Here is a 19,576-nt window from a genome sequence, read left to right on the forward strand (position 1 = left end):
CCTGAACCGCTCACCGCTTCAATCAAAGTCCGACTGAGATGTCGACCGGTCCAATCCTCAGACGTGATCAAGGGGCACCTGGTCATTAGGTGTGAAAATGGATTCTCTAGGAGCTTCCTGGCGGAATGTGTGGCTAAGATCAGCGACACATGGATGGGCTTAAGAGTATTTGAAAATATAATATTTAGCAATGTTACGATATGTAACAAAGGTAAAACGCCAAATTTCATTTTTCCAAGCACGAAAAATTATCATGGGTGGGAAGAGGTGTGAAATCTGACCTTGCAAATCAAACACAGTAGATACAAATATGTGAAATGGAGGGTTGTCGATACCCTCCAAAAACTTCTGTTCAGACGATAGATATATTTTCTTTAATCTAACGGCATCAGTATGAAAACAGGTACCAAAAAAGAAACCCCCGTAAGACAGATTGGAACAAATTTAGCAAAATTGTTCAATTTAAAATAAAACAGGAGGATTAAGACACAATCTTCCTTAAAGAAGGAAGGACCTCACAACATCCCGAACAACGCCTTCCTAAAGACATATTAAAGATATCATTCTCACCCACTGTGGTGAACGAAAAAAATGAACGATCTCAGAAGGGCGCGAAAGTCCTTCAACACAAGCTATGTAACCCGGGAATGGCAAAAAAAAAAACTCTTGGCAAAGCTACTCTAAGTCACTTGAAGACATAAAGGACACTGCGAGATTAAGCAAAATTCTAGCACACAAGCACCACCCTTATTAATAGAGTAGATTGATACAACGACAATAGGGGAGTCATTAGAGCAACTAGTTGATACTCAGTTCCCAGGGAACCTACGAGAGAACTCGGAACGCAAGGGGGAAAAGAACACTCAGACAGACACGCCAACGAAAGACATCATTACTACGGAGCATGGGCAATAGATTCTTTTGACAAATACAAAAGACCGGGCCCAGACGCCATAATACCGGCAATGCTACAATCAGGCAAGAAAAGCATCTGTAGATAGCTAAAAGCCATTTAAAAAGCTTGTATAAGTCTGATGCACATCCCATTCTTGTAGAGGGAAGCGAAAGTCACATTCATACCGATACAAGGCAGAAGGGGGCACATCCTAGCAAAGGATTACCTCCTTCGCTCTAAAGACACTAGAGAGACTCCCGATTTTCGGATGCGCAACACGCTTACCGAAATGGCAAGTCAACGGAAACAGCACTGCACAAAGTTATACCTCATGTGGAGAGAACATTGCAACACAAGCAATACACGTTGGCCGCCCTCCTAGACATCGAAGGTGCGTTCAATAACGTGAAGTCCGACTCTATCATATGCTCCCTCAACTTGTTTGGTATTGACAGAGGCATCAGAGATTGGATCGGGGTTATGCTAAAGAACAGGACGATCACAGCCGAACTGAGTGGCATTCATCTCACGTGGACTGTGAAGAGAGGCACACCGCAGGGCGGGATTCTACCGCCCCTATTCTGGCTCATAAATATGAACGCCATACTATTAGATCTCAATACGGGTGGAGTCAAAGCAGTTGCATATGTAGACGACGTAGTACTACTAGTATCAGGATCAAGATAAGTATCTAGGAGAACTAATAGATAAAAAGCTCTCATGGAGTGGAAAACATTGCAAAAAGAGTGAGGAAGGCAAGTATTGCCTTCTACTCCTGCAGGAAAATGTTTGGAAACAAATGGGGTAGCAGTGGTACGGCCAATACTAACATACGGTGGCCTAGTGTAGTGGCCGGCACTAACTAGTGCATACAATAGATCGAAGCTGACAGGGATACAATTAGCAGCGAGTCCGGGGACCGTGGGAACAATGCGCTCATGCCCCGCGGTTGCCTTAAATGCTATCTTGAATATAATGCCGATAGAACTGTTTGTAATGGACATTGCAGCGCAGAGCGCAGTAAGACTTAAGGCAAGCAATTGCTGGAAGGAATACGGCGCCGGGTACGACAAATTCTTGAAAGCATCAAACGAAAAGACGGACTACTTGACCGCGGAGTTGAAATTCGGGAACGCATTCTCGACCTCATACCCAACAAGGGAAAACTAGAGCAAAGACAAAGTGGCAGCAGAGAATGAAGTGTCCCTCTACACGGATGGCATAGGGGCTGGGATCTACGCTAAGAATTGGGGGATTGAAAAAGCATTAAACCTCTCGGACTCACCGACGGTCTTTCAGGCTGAGCTGCTAGCATAAGGGAAGCAGATGAACTCTCCTTACGGCGAGAGCTTGGATAGCCAAGCGGCATTAAAATCTCTTGCTACCGTGAAAACAAAATGACGGCTAGTGACAGAATGCAAGAAAGCTCTTAATAGACTTGCTGAGAAACATGAGGTCAAGTAACCTGGGATACCAGGACATAATGAGATCCCGGGGAACCAAAAGGCAGACGAACAAGCCCGTGCAGGATCGGCAGAGCTAAGGACGGACATTGCAATACCGATCTCCCTAAACGCGATCCAGTTAAGGATCCGTGACCACTTCAAACAAACACCCAATAAGGAATGATTCAGAAAGAGCGAGCACAGGAGGTCAAAGATATGTTGGCCGAGATACAAAAAAGGAACCACAGAATTGCTATTCAACAGCAAATGGGATATCAGGATGACGGCAGTCACCACAGGACATTGAGCGCATGGATCGCATGCAATGAAGATGGGACTGACACATAATACAATCTGTGGAAGCTGCAATCAAACTACAGAGCAAGAGACACCGGAACATCTGCTCTACTTCTGCCCAGCGCTAAATCACACAAGACTTCGCCACTTTGGTACCTACCAGATGAAGTCACTGGGAAGCATAGGAAAGCTGAAGGTATCGGCAATTCTAGGTTTCTTTACTGACTCAGGATGTTACTGAGAGTGATCGAGATTACAAATAGTAAACAAAGGGAGTGGAGCAAAAAGGAGCTCAGCTCTAATAGGAGGAACTTGCTTATGCCTCACCACTGTAACCGACCTACCATTTCCTATCAAAACGGAAAAGGCTTCCTTAAGAAGCTTATTTTGTTTTTCGTTTGCTTTCCAGTTTAATGTGTTCACGGATACCTTTTGCATGGCGAAGGCTCGTAGCACCGAAGTTTTTTTCAGCTGTGTACACCGTATATTGCTTTGATTGGCCTATTAGACGAAGGGGTGGTTTCCCCATAATGAACTTCATTCACTTTCGTTTTATGTTTCCACATTCTTCCATTGTCGGAAAGTTATAATTATTGGAACCATTCCTCTAGTTGGTTTTCAATAGACTTTCGAATCCGGATCCGAAAATGGTGTAGGTTTAGCTAGAAAGAGCTGAGATAGCTTCCCATTAGATCCACATATCCAGAAGGATAGATACATGATGAAACGTGATAAGCTAAAAGGAAAAATCTAGCTTAAATAGGCAGCGCTAATTCTAATTTCATGGTAAGCGGCAAATTAAAGTTTTTAGAGTCTGGTGGCTTCGGAAGTGTTATTTTTAAAAATTATATTTTTATACCAATCCAAAAAGCAGCTGGGGCCCGTTTTTATCGGAATAAGATAATATATGGAATAATCAGTTTTCGGATGCGCAATGCGGTCCCCGCAGCTCATTACAAAGGAAGTCTTCAGAAAAAGTAATAACCTTTTAATATTATTTAATACACGGTCCCGGGTAGCAAAAGGTTTCCAAACGAACAAATGCTCCGACTAGAAAGCGTACCAATTTGCAAAGTGTGCTGAAAACTCTCTTAAGGCGTTAAAACTTTATAAATCAAGTGCCGCCAGCGTAATTTTAGAGCCTCTCCATTCCGTTATTATGCTGAAAGAAGGAAGAGATAAGCAGAACGGAAAGATAACCTGGCTCCGCAGTTCCCGTTTTTACCAAATATTTGCAGGACGTGGGTGGCGGAATTTGCGTTGCGCTTTAAGTTTTTGCAAGTCGTCGGAAGAATAAGCGAACGAGAATGGCTACTAATAAAATACTAATACTCATATGAGGCGCTGAGGTCAACTCCCACAAAAGCACTCGAAACCATAATCGAAGTTGATCCTCTAGATATCCACACGCAACTTACTGCAGGAAAAACCTCCTAAAACCTTGTGGCATCAGAAATTATCTCGCTACAATGATTCGGGCACAGTTAAATTGGTCGACACATAAGTAGTATATCTGACTACATAATACCAAGAACTTGCCCGGATGTCAAGACCACAACATTCAATGGACCCAAGGACTTAAAAACGACTCAGGACTGTGGACCATACTTCAACTTATTCACCGACGGCTCTAAGATGAAAGGAGGAGTAGGATCGGGCATATACTGTACAGATCCTGTATAAAGATTGAGAGATTACCAAGATTACCAGAGGGAAATTTTCTCCATTAAGAAAGCAGCAGATCTCTTGCAGTCAAGCGGCAATAACATCAATACAATCGTCAGCGGTCAGTTCCCAAAAATGGTAGGCGAAACACAGCCAGTACTTACAGCGCCTGCCACGGAATGACTACAGACTGCTAGTGGGAATTCTCATTGGACACACATTAGTTAAGCTAATCATCACCAACAATGGCAGCTGTAAGATGTGCAATGAATCCGAGGCAACTGAAACCTTAGGTGTACCTATGTGCCGCAGTACTGGCATCTCTAGCAGATGCCTCCAAGAGAACACCAGGTGAACTTCTTGCCATCGCTAAAAATCAAGGACAAACAAATAACATTCGGACAACAAAAGGCCGTCTTGGCCATACAGTGGTGTTTTTAAAACAATTAAAAGTATAAATGTCTTACTAAAGATATTTAAAATGTTTTTACCTTAAGTGAATTTTTAACTCGATTTATTAAATCCATCTTAAATAGACTTATCCACTGACCAACTTGATTTAGCACCGCTGCCTTAAACCCAGTCATGTTCAGTCTCAAGAAGACAAAGAAGTCTTCATGCGTGTCCCAAGTACGTATTTGATCTTGTAGCTCTATAAACCTATCAAGCTGTTCTTTATAGACCGAAAGTGGAGGGTTTTCCATACCCAAAGGCTTAACCAGTGAGCTACCTTCCTGGTCTGCCTCGGCATCGCGTTCGTCTAAAGTTAAGTTGCGACCGAATTTTTTTACTTCCGCCAAATATATGCTTTTATCCCAAATCCACAAGCTGGAATAATCCATGTAGCCCTTGCCATGTACTCGAATAGCTTGCAGGGCGAGCTTTATTTTGTTCATAATTTCCAGACGTTGTCTATCCAACTCAGCCTTATCCTGAAGCTCGTCTGTAAAGAAAAATACCATACCTTCTTATCTACCAAAACGGAGTTTTATAAGCTTACCAATGAAATTAATAGGTGGTTCACCAGTAACTTCGGTAGGATCTTGGGCTACACGGTTTAGAAGACTCATCATATTATTCATATCGTCAAGCAAAGTTTCAATAAAGAATGCGAATCCCGTTTTGGAGGAGGTATCAAGGTTCAAAAAGTATACTACGTTAGGCTCCTGAAGTTCCATAAATATTTCAAATATAGGTGTATTATTCTCATATCGATTATCAACTTCCATTCGCAAATAGGTGCTGCTTGTTATAACTGCATCCACTAAGTTCTCAGCAATGTTTTCGTCAACATATTTTTCGTATTCGCGAAACAGGTTACGTTCTTCCATGCTTACCCCATTAAGGAGTTCGTAACGGTGAAAAGGTGTAATTATTTCCTCCTCGCTCTCTGATTGTTCCTCCTCATACTCCTCTAAATCGTCTTCATCGTCGCCCATATCCCTTTTTTTTTTAAATTTTACACTTGTCATCGCAGAGAGGCTCGTAATAGGCGGCCATATACCATCGCCCTCCTCATCCTCCTCACCGTGCTCTCCGGGAGGTAAACTATACCTTCGTGGAATATCAAAAAATAGTTTTAAATTTATGTACATGAGAAGGTCAATGAGTCTCTGGGTGTTTGATGCCATTGCCGATCGCATACTAAGAATGGGCTCCCTTGGTTCTGTGTGAAGTAAAAGCCGTGGATTTAAATCTTTGCGTTGAAAAAGTGGAACTTTCCCCCAGGATTTTATACTCTCCCTTATAGCTTCAAGGTTTTCTTGGGCAGCAACTAAGCGGTCGTGCAAGTACTTGACCATTTTGAATATCATCACTATAAAGCGTTGACCTAAAAAAAAAAATTAATTTTAAGGTTTCAATTTAATAAAATATCTTACTGAACAAGCTCCATTTAATTGACTCCATTAGTGGATTCATTTGCTCCTCTATCATTGACATTTCTGCGGCAATCAATCGCTTTTCCGTTGGATGTGCACGAGCGTGTGTGTCATTATACCATTCAGCAATGCGCATTAGCTTAATACGAGCTTGCTGTCAAATTTAAATTTGCATTCATTACATTAAAATAATATAGTAATATATGTTGTAGTATATATTGTAAGCCCTAAGCGGCTCAGTTAGCATATGTGAGGCATGTGACTTATATGTTATTTATAAAAGTATGTATAAAGTTAAAATAATGTTAAAAATAAACAAAAAATTAATTAAGAGGGTCTTGAAGTGATCCCAAAACTTTTGATTCCAAAAGTAGGCGCAAACCCTCGTGACGGTACCTTCTGAAAAGCTTTTACATGCAAATAAGATTTAAAATGAGCTCGATAAACACATATGACTTATCAAGCCGCCAACACTGCAATTTTCCGTCGGTCTTAAACTTAGACATCCACGGAAAGCAAACGCACATTGGCTCCACGGCTAAATAAAGTACAATCTTGTCAACGTCCAACTCGTCAAAGCCAAGGATAGAAGTTTTAACTAAGTTTTTAACTTTAACTTCTGTGGTAAGAATAACAAGGATGTATAAACCGCCATCAAATCTGCTAGTAAAGCAACAATCCTGCACTTTTTTTTGGTGTTGCTTCTAAAGAACTGTCGTAGAGTCTGCTCATTTTTGGCACATACAAAGACTCATTGTCTGAAAAAATGCAGTCTGTAGATCCGCTCGCGGCAAAAAAAAAAGCGATCAAGAGCACTTCGAATTGCCACATTAAATCTTAACCAGAATCATCCATACCACCTTCGCTGAAATCGAAACAAGGCAGAAGATTCTACCGGCTTCCCCTTTTGTAGTACTTGGAAACCATAGTTGCCTTCTAGGATTCCGACAACAAGATGGAGGAGATGCTTGCCACCAAAAGGGAACACTCCGCGGAGAGTGTCACTAAGGGCGCTCCGGTGACCACGCAGTAGCACGGGAGTTACCAGTTGGACGTGGTCAAAGGAGTGGGAGTAATGAATCCTCAGTTCCTTCAAGGTTTTTTTCTATGCCGCAGCGTTTCAGCAAGAGCAAAAAAATGCGTGTCTCCAAACTTGGTGGTATGACCAAAAGTGAAAAAGCTTTATTCCCTAGAATTATATATGCTTCACTAAAACTAAGAGCTGCGCTTTTGATCTCGTTACTGAGGGCTAGAGAGCGTTTAATATTGTGCTTAGGATCCCGTTGCTGAGAGCGAGAGAGTGAGAATCCGAGAGCAGATCCCCGATCGATGCATGAGCCTTATACACTTCTTATATTTGTCCAGTGGCAGATAGCGACGAGGATAGAGGCAGGATAGGGTGCTCTATGTAACTCGGGCCCAAGGTGGAAGGGGGTACAGAGGCAGGATAGGGTGCTCTATGTAACTCGGGCCAAAGGAGGCAGGCCCTCCTCAAAAGGCGATGAAGTCCAAAAACAGAGACAAAGACCAGTGAGGTGAGCAAAGGACATTTAATCGTGGCAGACATTGAAAGAAACAATAAAAATGGTAAGATTACCGAGGCGCGATGGAAGAAGACAGTGCATGCGCGGATCGTTGACCACAATGAGTTCAAAATCTTAAAGTATATGTAGGATCCGAAGGGAAAGTGGCTTAGGCAAACTGTCAGCTAGCTGGAAGCGCTGTGGAAGAGCTCCATGCTGAAGGTAGAGGATAGGGAATTAATTCCATCCATCCTAAAAGCGAAGGTACCCTTTCCCTTCGCTAATCAAGGGGACCGAGCGCTGAAGCTGAAAGGCTAGAAGCACTAAGCAAGAAATACATAGAGAAGTCAAACAGTACAAAAAGTACTATCACAAAAACGGGTACTGGGGTTCCAGAGCACCCGAACGAAAAGGTTTTTATAAATTTAGGGAAAGGCACCATAAAATGAAGACAAGCCACAATAAACAAAATTTTTTTGGGATAAGTTACATATTTTTTCTAAAACTAGGGCGATTTTTCCTGATTTGGTTCGTTTAGCTTCTTTCTTAATATACGGGCGAATCGCCCTAGTTATGTAGATATATTATTGCGAATTTAAATCTCGCACGTATGTTCGAAACTGATTCTAACATTCCTTACATGAGGAATGTATGTAGTATTACAGAAGTAGCCAGCGTCTGCCTGTTTATTAAGGAAAGTTACTTAAATTTGGAAAAAATGAAAAATAAAGTAAACTAGAAAAGAAGCTAACTTCGGAGGTTCCTTTGCAAAGCTGGAAGACCTCACGGCCTCTCAAGCCTTTCCATAGCTAAAAGGCTTTAGGGCCCCTCAAGCCTTCATCATTATTGGAATACCTCAGGGCCGCTCAAACCATTCTCCATAGCTGGAATACCTCAGGGCCGCTCAAACCATTCTCCATAGCTGGAAAACCTCAGAGCCTCTCAAGCCTTCATCATAAGTGAAGCCGTTTTTCAGTCACGGAGACCTAAGGGCCTCCGAGCTGTTCTTTCCTCCTGGTCCTGGACGAAAACCAAAGGGATACTCCGTTCCCCACTGCCAACCAAAGTGCTGATGCCGGCTGCAAGGACCCGGGAAACAACTACGGCCACTCAAGACCCAACCGAGATAGGAGGACGCCATTCTATGAATCATTGTGACTGTCGTACAATAAAAGCTAAGATTATCTGTACTGAGTCATTCCCCACGCTTTATCTACTGGGATGGGGTCGGTCCCCCTTTCAGTAAGCGCACTTGCACACGAATAAAACTGTGCAAAGAATCCTGGATATCCTTGAGCCCTGTAAACGTCACAAAACCCCTACTTTTCGAATTAACTTGGATCAGGGCTAAAAACAACAACTACATATATACTTTACATTTGGTCATCGGCTTCCATTCCTGTGGTGAGCGTTACAAGAATGGAGCAACTGTTAAAAAATGACGTTTCTACCTATCAACAGCTAAACAAGTCATTTAAAAAAGACAGTGAGAGTGATGCTTTCAAAAAAAAGTTTTGGTGGCCAAGACAACCGTTTTTGGCTAGTAAAAGTTGAACATTGATACAGAAAAAAATTACCAAAATTCCAAATTTTCCATACATTCACCTAAATATTTTTTATTTTTGTCGTCAATGCGCAGACGGAAGACATCGTCGCACAGCAATCGGATTTTGCACACATATTCTGGACATGTGTACACAGCTTTTAAGCCCTATTAGCGTTTCAAAGTCGAAAAAAAATTTTTAATGACCCGCCCTACTATATAAGATATAGTATTTCTACTCCGCGATTAAGGTTGTGAATAAAGGATCTAGGAGTTGCCAAATTCGTGACAGTGGATGGGGCATCATCTATCGCATCATCACACATGATCCATAACGATATGGCTCCGCTAGAATCGGTAGTCAAGCTGTTCCAACGGGTCAATAATACGAAGGCGATCTTTATGCTAGGTGCGCCGCGAATTTAAGACATTGGCTCTGGAGAAGTTATAAAACTAACGAAAAACGTGAGTCACGCTTTTATTATATTACAAGCCGCACCATTACAATTTGTAACAAGGGGACCACACCAACTTGGCACGGTTTTTCAATAGTGATAGAAAACTGGAATGTGCCATTGCATTGCTAATTTTCAGATCACAGGTACATATTGTTTGAACTCAGTAATAAGCTCATATAAAAGAATCAATCCTCAATAAATGCCCTTAAAAAGGAAATAGGAAACCTTATTCACATATAACACAAAACCTTCAATGAGACATGCAAAGTGGCATTCCCATGTTCGTCTATCCGTCTGTATGTTTCTACGCAAACTAGTCTCTTAGTCTTAACTTACAAACTTTAACAATTATAACTTTTTGTGTGTTGAACTAATACAACTAAAAATTACAACTTTTTCTCCTATATTATTAAGGGCTTTCATAATAGTATATAATTGTCATATTTCCAAGTGATTGGACGTGTTTTTATCTTGCACTGTTGATTTGTGATAAAGTTTGCTAATAACCACCGGGGTTAACTTACATTTTATATTTTGTGTCAATAACTTTCGGTCTTTTCGCGTGTGCATGCAGCTATTCTGATTTGTGTATTTAATTGGTTTTTTCCCAAATTCGTTATTTTGCATTCCTTTTTATAAATTTTTCATTTTGCTTTTGTTTGCGCCGTCGCGACAGCTACTTATATATCTCCCACACCCTCCCAGCTCTCTCGCTCTTATCTGATCTCCCACGCTCTCCCGCTCACTCGCTCTCGTTGTCTCTTCACTTCTTATAGCTCTGTTTTTTTTTCCTCTTTTTTTTTCTCAAGTACAAGTACAATGGTAAGTCCTTATAATGTCTGAATATATTGTCTGTTTCGCCAAAATCTGCAAAACGGCTATTTCTACAGGGGACCAAACAATCGGCTGCTGGCTGTGCGACAATATCATGCACGCCAAGTACATTGGTTTTACAGCTCGGACGGTGGACGATATTAATAAAAATATCGGCTTGCGCAGCAGCTGCTAGGTCTGTCACGATGTGGAAAGGCAGATGATTTCTTTAATGCGGTAAATCAAGGGCGGCTTTAGAAACATTTTATCGAGTTTTCCTAATTTAATAGTCCTACCCTATTAAATAAGTCTCCGTGGCGCAAACAAACTGCTATTGGTGGGCAGTATGTAGGCGGACCCCAACTACCCTCAACGGGCTCTTAGCAGCAGCCTCCCTCCGCACAGCCCTCGAACTCAGCACTAAATCCAAGGGTGCTGAAATCGACCGCTAGCAAAGATGTGGTGCCCGAATGTGCCGCGGGAGTGCCCTCATCGCCGGTGATTTTTGTTTTGTCCCATGGGGGGTCCCAAATATTGACCCCTCAAAGACCCGTGAATATTGATATATCTGTCTAGGGTGTAAGGTCCGGAATACCGGCCGACAATGGTACGGCAGATAAACAATTTGCCTTGCCAAAAGCCTTTATAGCAATTCCACCGACGAAACGTATTTTTTTTCGCGACTCTCCCCTGATCAAACATCGGAAGATCTTCTCGCCTTTATACAAGGCAACACCAGAGCCGATAAATTATGGGACAATAAATTTATTTTTATAATAAAACGATTAGAACATTTATTTATATATTAATTTATAAAATTCTTCTGATGCAAATGGTGTTGCGAGCCTTTTGTTCAAGTTCTTAATTCAAAAATATGTTTTAAATAGTTTTTTTAAGTCATGTTGCATAAGGGTTAATGTAGGAGAAAATTTTGCCCGCTCACAACATTTCACTACGAAAAGCGAATACGCGCTGAAGTAAACCCGAGTGCTATGACTGCCGAAGGCACTACATTTTCAATTGTATAGTGGTAATACATATCTATGCGATTGAATAAGCTGGTTGATTTGAGAAGATTAATCAATTTGTTTTATGACACGTATATACAACTTTGAATTATTGCATTTGTGTTCGGATAATACAATTGTATATTTATAAGCTTTCAATTATATACAAAAAAATTAATCTGTTTGTTCAGACGTGTCAACAAATCAAATAATTACGTATGTTTAAAGATATAAATGTATATTTTACCCAGAGTTCTTCCTCCCTAGCAAAGAATTTCTTTAAGTTTGGGGATATTTCGCAGCCAAGAAGACGAATGACCTTAATGTCTTTTAATGCAGTTTTAAGTCGATCAGAAAAGTTAACTTTGAGTTCGTTAGCATCATTTCTTTCAAGTAGCGTTAGGACAATGTCTGTCTGAACACCGTTCCAGCATTCTCCAGTCCATTTATCTAAAATAATCTTGGTGAAGTCGTCGATTTCTTGAACCATTATATTAAAAATCTCGACTATATTGGCTCCTCGTTCATTGTCAAACAGCCTGTAAATAAAAATGTTTATTAGGGTTAGTTCTTAAGGTATTAATATTCGTAAAATTTAAGCTAATCGGCAAAAGGTTTAAGTTTAACAAAATAAAAAAAAAGGTTTAAACAAGAAATCCTAACTTCGGCACTTCGAACCAGCAACAACCGAGTAGATCAAGCTTGTTTAGCCTGTCCGTCCGTTCATATGTCCGTCTCTCCGTCCGTTTATCCGTTTCTACGCAAATAGTCTCTCAGTTTTGAAGCTATCTGAAAGAAACTTTGCAGTTAGTCTTCTACTTACTCTCACTAGTATATATATCGGAAGAAGTCGCATCGGACATCTATATCATATAGCTGCCATAGAAACGATCCAACAATTTTTAAATAAGAAAATGTAACTCTTCCAATTTTCAACAGATTTTTATAGAGACTTAGCCCTTTGGTGTTATTCTAGAATTTCGGTTTTAATTTTAGCTGTCATGCAAACGATCATTACGTACAAGGGAAAACGAAAACTGTGAATGTAAAAATAGAATCATTACATTATTGTTTTTTGACAAAACTATATATTATTTCTAGTGATCAAATTAGTATAAAAACTTAAGCGTGCCGAAATTAGCTTGTTTTCTTTTTTGTTTTAGTAATTTCTGTTCATTCCTATAGCAGTTACATATATGACAAATTAGTCAGCTTTTTATTCAACAAAACCGAAATTTAAAAAAAGAGATGACTGAAATTAAATGAAAATATGTTAAATACGAAAAGTTATAAATTCATTTATTTAAATTTTCAATGCCAGCTATATGATATAGTCGTCCGATCTGGCCTATTCCGACTTACATATGTATGTATATACTAGTGCGAATATTTAGAAGACTATTTAAAAGAACAGCTATTATTGTTTCTTATAAACCAGAGTTGCCTGAAGCAAATTTTATATTTTATGAAAATCTAACTAGTATATCAAATATGTTAGTTGTCATACAAACGATCATTATATATACGTGAAAACGCAAAATTTTTAATTAAAAACTGCAACTATAAAACTGTAGATATAATATGTTGATATAATTATGTTGTGATATAACATTTACCTAAACGTTTTATGACAAAAATATATATAATACCTAGTGATCCGACCACAAGGTCCAGTATAGTATCAGGACGGCCAAGATCATGGTCTGTCTAGCCGATCCGTAAGTCATTGAAAACGACACCGAGAGGTAGGCCGAAAGAGAGTGTAATCATTAAAAACAATCTTAACGCTCTTTTATATCTCTATTTTAGCAACTCAGATCCAGCAGTGGCCAGGTTGAGGAAATATACGGTCTGCCATACTAGAGGGGTTTAAAGGGTTATGCAGAGCGCCAAAGAGACTAGAACGACGCATATCGTCGGGTGGGACGCCAACGCCAGGCACACACTGCCTTTCGTGACGCTATTATTTCTAACAAAGAAACGCCAAAAAAAACGAAAGAATTTCAAGTCTCGAACGAGGTCCTACATATAACTCCCCAATACAAAGAAGTACAACGATTACAAGGTATGAAAATAAAGATCTCGACACACCACTCTTTTTCAGACCATTTCTATACCGATACGCAAGACTGCGCCGTACTAGAACGCAAACTACTAGCAAGCAAATCCCACACCTATAAACAGAATGACCTCAGGGAAAGAGTCACTGGAGATGTGGACGTTGATGCACTACGGTTAGTACACTCAAGTGACCCTTGTAAAGCCCAATATGGTATCGGGTTAGGTGTTAGTAGGCACGATAGAACACATGGAATAGAATTCCAAGAAATGAACTACCGCTGTGCTGGCAGACTTTTTGTTTCATGCGTACAAAGTATTTTAGGATAAAGGTTTTATTTAACGATAGCCCTATCTGCGTTTGAGATAATTGTGTACATATCATTATATTTTGCACATAGGATTTTTATCGGTTCTTGAAAAACCAAGGAAGCGCGGGAGTGGGGCAGCACTATGGGTAAATAGGATCTGGTGTTTTTAATCGGTGCCTGTAAATTAAGCTGACCCAACAAGTCCGCACATATTCTACGTCAACACGGAATATGTTATTAATAAAGGTAATCCGTAGCAAAGTTCTATCAATATTTCTATTCAAATATTCAATATTCTATTCTAATTCATTTTATTTAAACTTGTTCCAAAACAATTTGTCTGGTCACTTTTCACTTTTCACACCATCGTGGCAGCTTGGCACAAATCCTCAAATTTTTCGGAATTTTATGGGTTTTTCCGGGTTAATGATTTCGTTGCTAATGTTAGCCTTAAGTTGAGCGGAGGATTAATGTTTAATTTATCAAGTACCCCCATAAGTAAAACTCAGGAGAAGTCCTCCTGAGTACGGCGACTATATGAATTGTTCTGATAGTCTTGAAAAACGGCTCAAACAGCATCAATGACATAATTTCTTTTCGCAAGTAGTTTAAATTTGGGTGTGGATGTAGCCAAAGACCGTTAAATTTGATCACTAACTTGCTAATTGTCTTAGTTGAAGGCACTTTATTGCCACTACTATTTTGCTCAGTAAGCGCTTTGAGCAAGAGTAACTGAGGGGCAATTTTGAAAATAAAACTTCGCAATTTCAGCTGTTTGTTTAATGGCATATTGTAAAAATTTTGCTTTTTTGTAGTTTCTAAAATTGTTAATAACTCGTAAAGCGCACATTTGGCAAGCAAGTTATTATAGTTATTGTTTTTTTTTTATTATATTTGTGTATTTATTCGTCAGCTCAAACGCGACTACGGACAGTGAACTGAGGGGAGCGAAGAGGCCCTAATAGCACTAATACACGCGCACTTTCCAGGTTGCACAGAGATCAACAATGCCAACGAACACCAGGTACTAGCAACTAGGAAAGAGCATCTCGCAAATGAATGCACTGGGCTAAAGACTTTCGCGGGGATGAAAGCACCAGGACTAGAGGGAATATTTCCAGCAATGCTACAGGCGACCAAAGAAGTCGTTACTCCATGGCTACACGCAATTTACACAGCTTGTCTAAGTGCGGGCTATATCCCAACCAAATAAATATATATAATTTATATTGTATTGATTCCGAATCATCGAAGTTCTATCTGCAAGGGTATATAAATTTCGGCGTACCGAAGTTTTAATGTAATTTTAAAAGTTTAAACCATTAGGGTCTAGCATTTTATTAACTACTCTTAAACTGTGCTAAAGATGATGATCCGAAAATGATTAAAAATATTTGCAATATTAAGGTAAGTAGTAGGACTTGGCATATGTAACCAGGTTTAGTCACTCAAACGAAAAATAATAATATATATAAGTATTAGATGAACCTTGCGTAGATTTTCTTTATAATCGACTCTCCCTTTTTAAGAACGATTTCACGAAGCCTGTTTCGATTACTTCTTCCCTTTACCAGAATGGTTTCTCAGACCTCAAAGTTTGTGTCTGGTCTTGTTTTGTTTTCTTTCCTTGGCTGTTTGCTGAGTAGCCTTTCGACCGGCCCTTGTAATGAATTATAAAGGAGTTGTGTCTCAACATTAAAATGATTCGATAAAAGTAAATATATGGTTAGACTCAAAGCACTAAGCAAGAAACACATAGAGGTGTCAAACAGTACCAAAAAGTACTATCACAAAAACGGCTGAGCCTGGAACCCCAGAGCACCCGAACGATATGTCTAGAACCCCAGAGTGCCTTCGGCTTTTTCGAGTTCGAAGCAGTCGTTCGAAACCGAGCACAACAAGAATTCACTTTTCAGTGGCAGATCGACCGTGGAAGGATGAGCAGGGGTGCGTTTCTTTGCGCTGTGCTCTCGTTTCTTTGTATATGTGTATATGTGTACAAGCGCTCACACGTTTGTATGCGTGTGCAAATTTCTGTTCGCAGAGTCTTTTTCATAGGTTTCGGACGGCCACAGCCAGTGGGCCGAAGCGGCGGCTCACTTGCTTATGACGTCACAGCAATACTTAGCCAGCGCTTGCATTGGGGGACAAATTATTTGAGTTATCTAACTATAATTACCACTTATTTTAATTTAATTTGTGTTTTTCCTGACAATATATTTCCCAAAAGTCATTTTGTTGATGAATCATCGATGAATTGTTCATGAATTTGTTGATGAATTGTTGATGAATCATCGATGAATTAGTAATAAATTTTCGTTGATGACAGCCTATGACATGCCCATGTTAAATTCATCAACAGTTTGTATAGCCTGTCATCGATGAATCATCAACAGCACCCCCTTGACTGTTGATGAATTACTGATGACAGGTACTGCAGGGTATGTTGTTGTTGTCTATGCAAGTGATTTGCGCGTATCACTTTTTGTTTTGTTTTGATTTTCTAAGATTCTTTGATTTGTTTTAATTATGCTTACATACATATGTCAATATCTATGTACATACATATGTATGTACATATGTATGCATATTTGGGCGCGCTTTTGTTTTAGCGTACTTTTTTGTTGTTGCTTAGCAAATGAAAAAAATTAAATTAAATAAATAAATACTTAAATAAAAATGCATTAACAATTCATCGATGATTCATCAACAATTCATCAACAAATTCATGAACAATTCATCGATGATTCATCAACAAAATGACTTTTGGGAAATATATTGTCAGGAAAAACACAAATTAAATTAAAATAAGTGGTAATTATAGTTAGATAACTCAAATAATTTGTCCCCCAATGCAAGCGCTGGCTAAGTATTGCTGTGACGTCATAAGCAAGTGAGCCGCCGCTTCGGCCCACTGGCTGTGGCCGTCCGAAACCTATGAAAAAGACTCTGCGAACAGAAATTTGCACACGCATACAAACGTGTGAGCGCTTGTACACATATACACATATACAAAGAAACGAGAGCACAGCGCAAAGAAACGCACCCCTGCTCATCCTTCCACGGTCGATCTGCCACTGAAAAGTGAATTCTTGTTGTGCTCGGTTTCGAACGACTGCTTCGAACTCGAAAAAGCCGAAGGCACTCTGGGGTTCTAGACATATCGTTCGGGTGCTCTGGGGTTCCAGGCTCAGCCGTTTTTGTGATAGTACTTTTTGGTACTGTTTGACACCTCTATGTGTTTCTTGCTTAGTGCTCAAAGCATTGTCTTTAAATGGGGATAAAGGTTCATTTATTCCATAATTGCAGGATCAATAGCTAATTTTGAAAGTTTATCTAAAGAATATCTTCTTGCAATGTCTCGCCTACAAGTGAGGAAATTTGTGTCTGGCGCTTGTATTTATGTTGAAGGAATATATATAATCGGGATACAGTAATATTACATTTTTCGCGACAAGGACGCAGCTGGAATAGCTTCCTAAAGTTATTGAACACCAGCCTTATTTGTGGCGACCTTATCTTCGGCGACTCAAGTCCACAGACATAAGGTTATATAATAATAATATTAAAAGCAATGAAAAAGTCCGCTCCCATGGTACGCTACCAAGCTATACTTTGCAGGGGCGTCAGGTTGCTCTTTCATTACTCTCAGTGCCTCGGATCTGCTCTCAGTGCCTAAGCTCTCTCGGCATGGATGCTGCCAGGTCAACAACCGCAACCCACTTGGATGAGGATTCCAGCATGCAACAGATTATTGGCTGACAGACAATAGATCATTGTTGCTTCAAAAGCAGTGCGCAAAAAACATGCTTCGCGTCATTGATAAATGCGCTGCCGCAGTAGTCGCAGAATGGGTTTGCCTCATGCTTTAACTTGTGCAATTATGCCTTGAAGCATCTATGATCTGCGTGCCGTAACATTCCACCACATTTCAATCCTGCGCTCTTCAGCGCGATAGAAACATTCGCCTCTACTTCGCGTACCGCCTGCAGAAGCAGGTCCTACACGGCTCTGAAGTAGTTCAGGCTGATCTGAATCAACTGCATTACGCTATTGGGGGGAGCATCGCCGTTCCGAATCTGGCTCTTTGCTTCAGACGGCTGCTTCATGTCCTATTTCGCCGCACATGATGCAACAACCGCTCCTGTCCAACAGGATCTTGCTCTTGATGGCGGTGTTTCCGAGCTCCCCCACTCTTCACCTGGTCCTTCCTATACGGACCTCACCTCGCTTTTTGACTTCTTTGGCCATCAATCATGCTAGGCTGATCACCACCGTTTTAGATTCCCCGTATTGGGGGAGGAGGCTTTGAACCTTCACTGTACTTTATGAGGCCGGTGCGGATCTCACTCATCGGCGTGATCGCGGTAAGGTTGTAAATTTCAAAAGCGTTGACTTTTGAATTCTCCGTCAGGACTCGCACTTCCTTAACGTCTTCAAGGACCCGCCACTCTCCAAATTACCTGGTCACCTCCAGAAGCAGATTTGCTGTAGCAGTGCGGCGAACGTTATTGACGGCACCTCACAGCTCTGATATGGCGGTTAAGTAAGGTTTATTTGGTCTATATGTTTTGGACAGGTTGTTTTGGAACAAATTTTACAAAAAAAAAAAAAAAAAAATTTCAACAGAATTCTATCAAATTTGAGATATAGCCATTCAATATTAGTCTACAATTTTGTGGAAAATTTTATAAAAATCGGACTACTATATCATATAGCTTCCATAGGAACGATAGAGGAATTAATATGATTAAAAGTTATAACTTTTTAAGTTTTGATATAAAGCCATTTTTATTATACTAGAATTTTGCTTTTAATTTTATAAAAGTTGGACGACATTTACAATTTTGCATTTTCCTTTATGCCACCTGAAATGGAGGGGGGCGATCCTGCCGCTAAAGATCCTGTATTGGAAAATAGTTCCCGCGACGCAGTCGGTAAATATATAACCCAAAGTGGTTAAATCATAAGTCGGTGGGGTCGTGGAGCTCGAATAATTGCTTACGCTTTATTACGCATCATACATAGTACCACTAAGAAAGAAACACATAGAGGAGTCAAACAGTACCAAAAAGTACTATCGCAAAAACGGCTGAGCCTGGAACCCCAGAGCACCCGAACAATATGTCTAGAACCCCAGATTGCCTTCGGCTTTTTCGAGTTAGAAGCAGTCGTTCGAAACCGAGCACAACAAGAATTCACTTTTCAGTGGCAGATCGGCTGTGCACTATGTGGAATTTGACCCGTTTCGTGGCCAAAACTCATTTTTCGCAAGTATCCAAATTTGCGTATTTTCAATGATACCATGTTATGAATTGAAGTAGTATAAAAACGGGATTTTCGGGACCTTTGATGTCGGCAAAAGGGGTAATAAAAATGCAATTAATGGGTTAGCTGTCAAAACATTTAATTGCTTTGAGTAATAAAAATGCAATTAATGAGGGTTAGCTGTCAACCTGTCAATGGATGGGGGTAATAAAGATGCAATTAATTAGGGTCAGTGTATGTAAAAGGACACTTGTGAACAAGTGTTCAAGCGCCCCAACAAGGATGTGGATACGAGTGCGAAAGGGAGGGGAGCGATCCCGAGCGATCCCGGAGCGCACGTGTACGTTCCCACGACCCTCACTGAAAGAAAGGGACGGGGGAGGCAATTGAAAAGGTCGCACCGCAGCGATCCT

General features: G+C 40.3%; 1 protein-coding gene across 1 annotated transcript in view; it reads right to left on the reverse strand.

The window, feature by feature from the left end:
* kl-5 (male fertility factor kl5) overlaps window positions 1-19,576 on the reverse strand; it is a 243,383-nt gene that overhangs the window by 139,011 nt on the left and 84,796 nt on the right. Inside the window, exons 7-10 of the mRNA XM_086840572.1 lie at window positions 11,774-12,065; window positions 6,183-6,336; window positions 5,303-6,133; window positions 4,794-5,245 (exon numbers count right to left, since the gene is read on the reverse strand). Of these exons, the coding sequence (XP_086696698.1) occupies window positions 4,794-5,245; window positions 5,303-6,133; window positions 6,183-6,336; window positions 11,774-12,065 (1,729 nt within the window). The remainder of the gene's footprint in view (window positions 1-4,793; window positions 5,246-5,302; window positions 6,134-6,182; window positions 6,337-11,773; window positions 12,066-19,576) is intronic.

Source organism: Drosophila serrata, unplaced genomic scaffold (assembly GCF_035046125.1).
Source record: "Drosophila serrata isolate PLE 108 unplaced genomic scaffold, ASM3504612v1 contig_92, whole genome shotgun sequence".
In the NCBI taxonomy this organism is placed as follows: Eukaryota; Metazoa; Arthropoda; class Insecta; order Diptera; family Drosophilidae; genus Drosophila; species Drosophila serrata.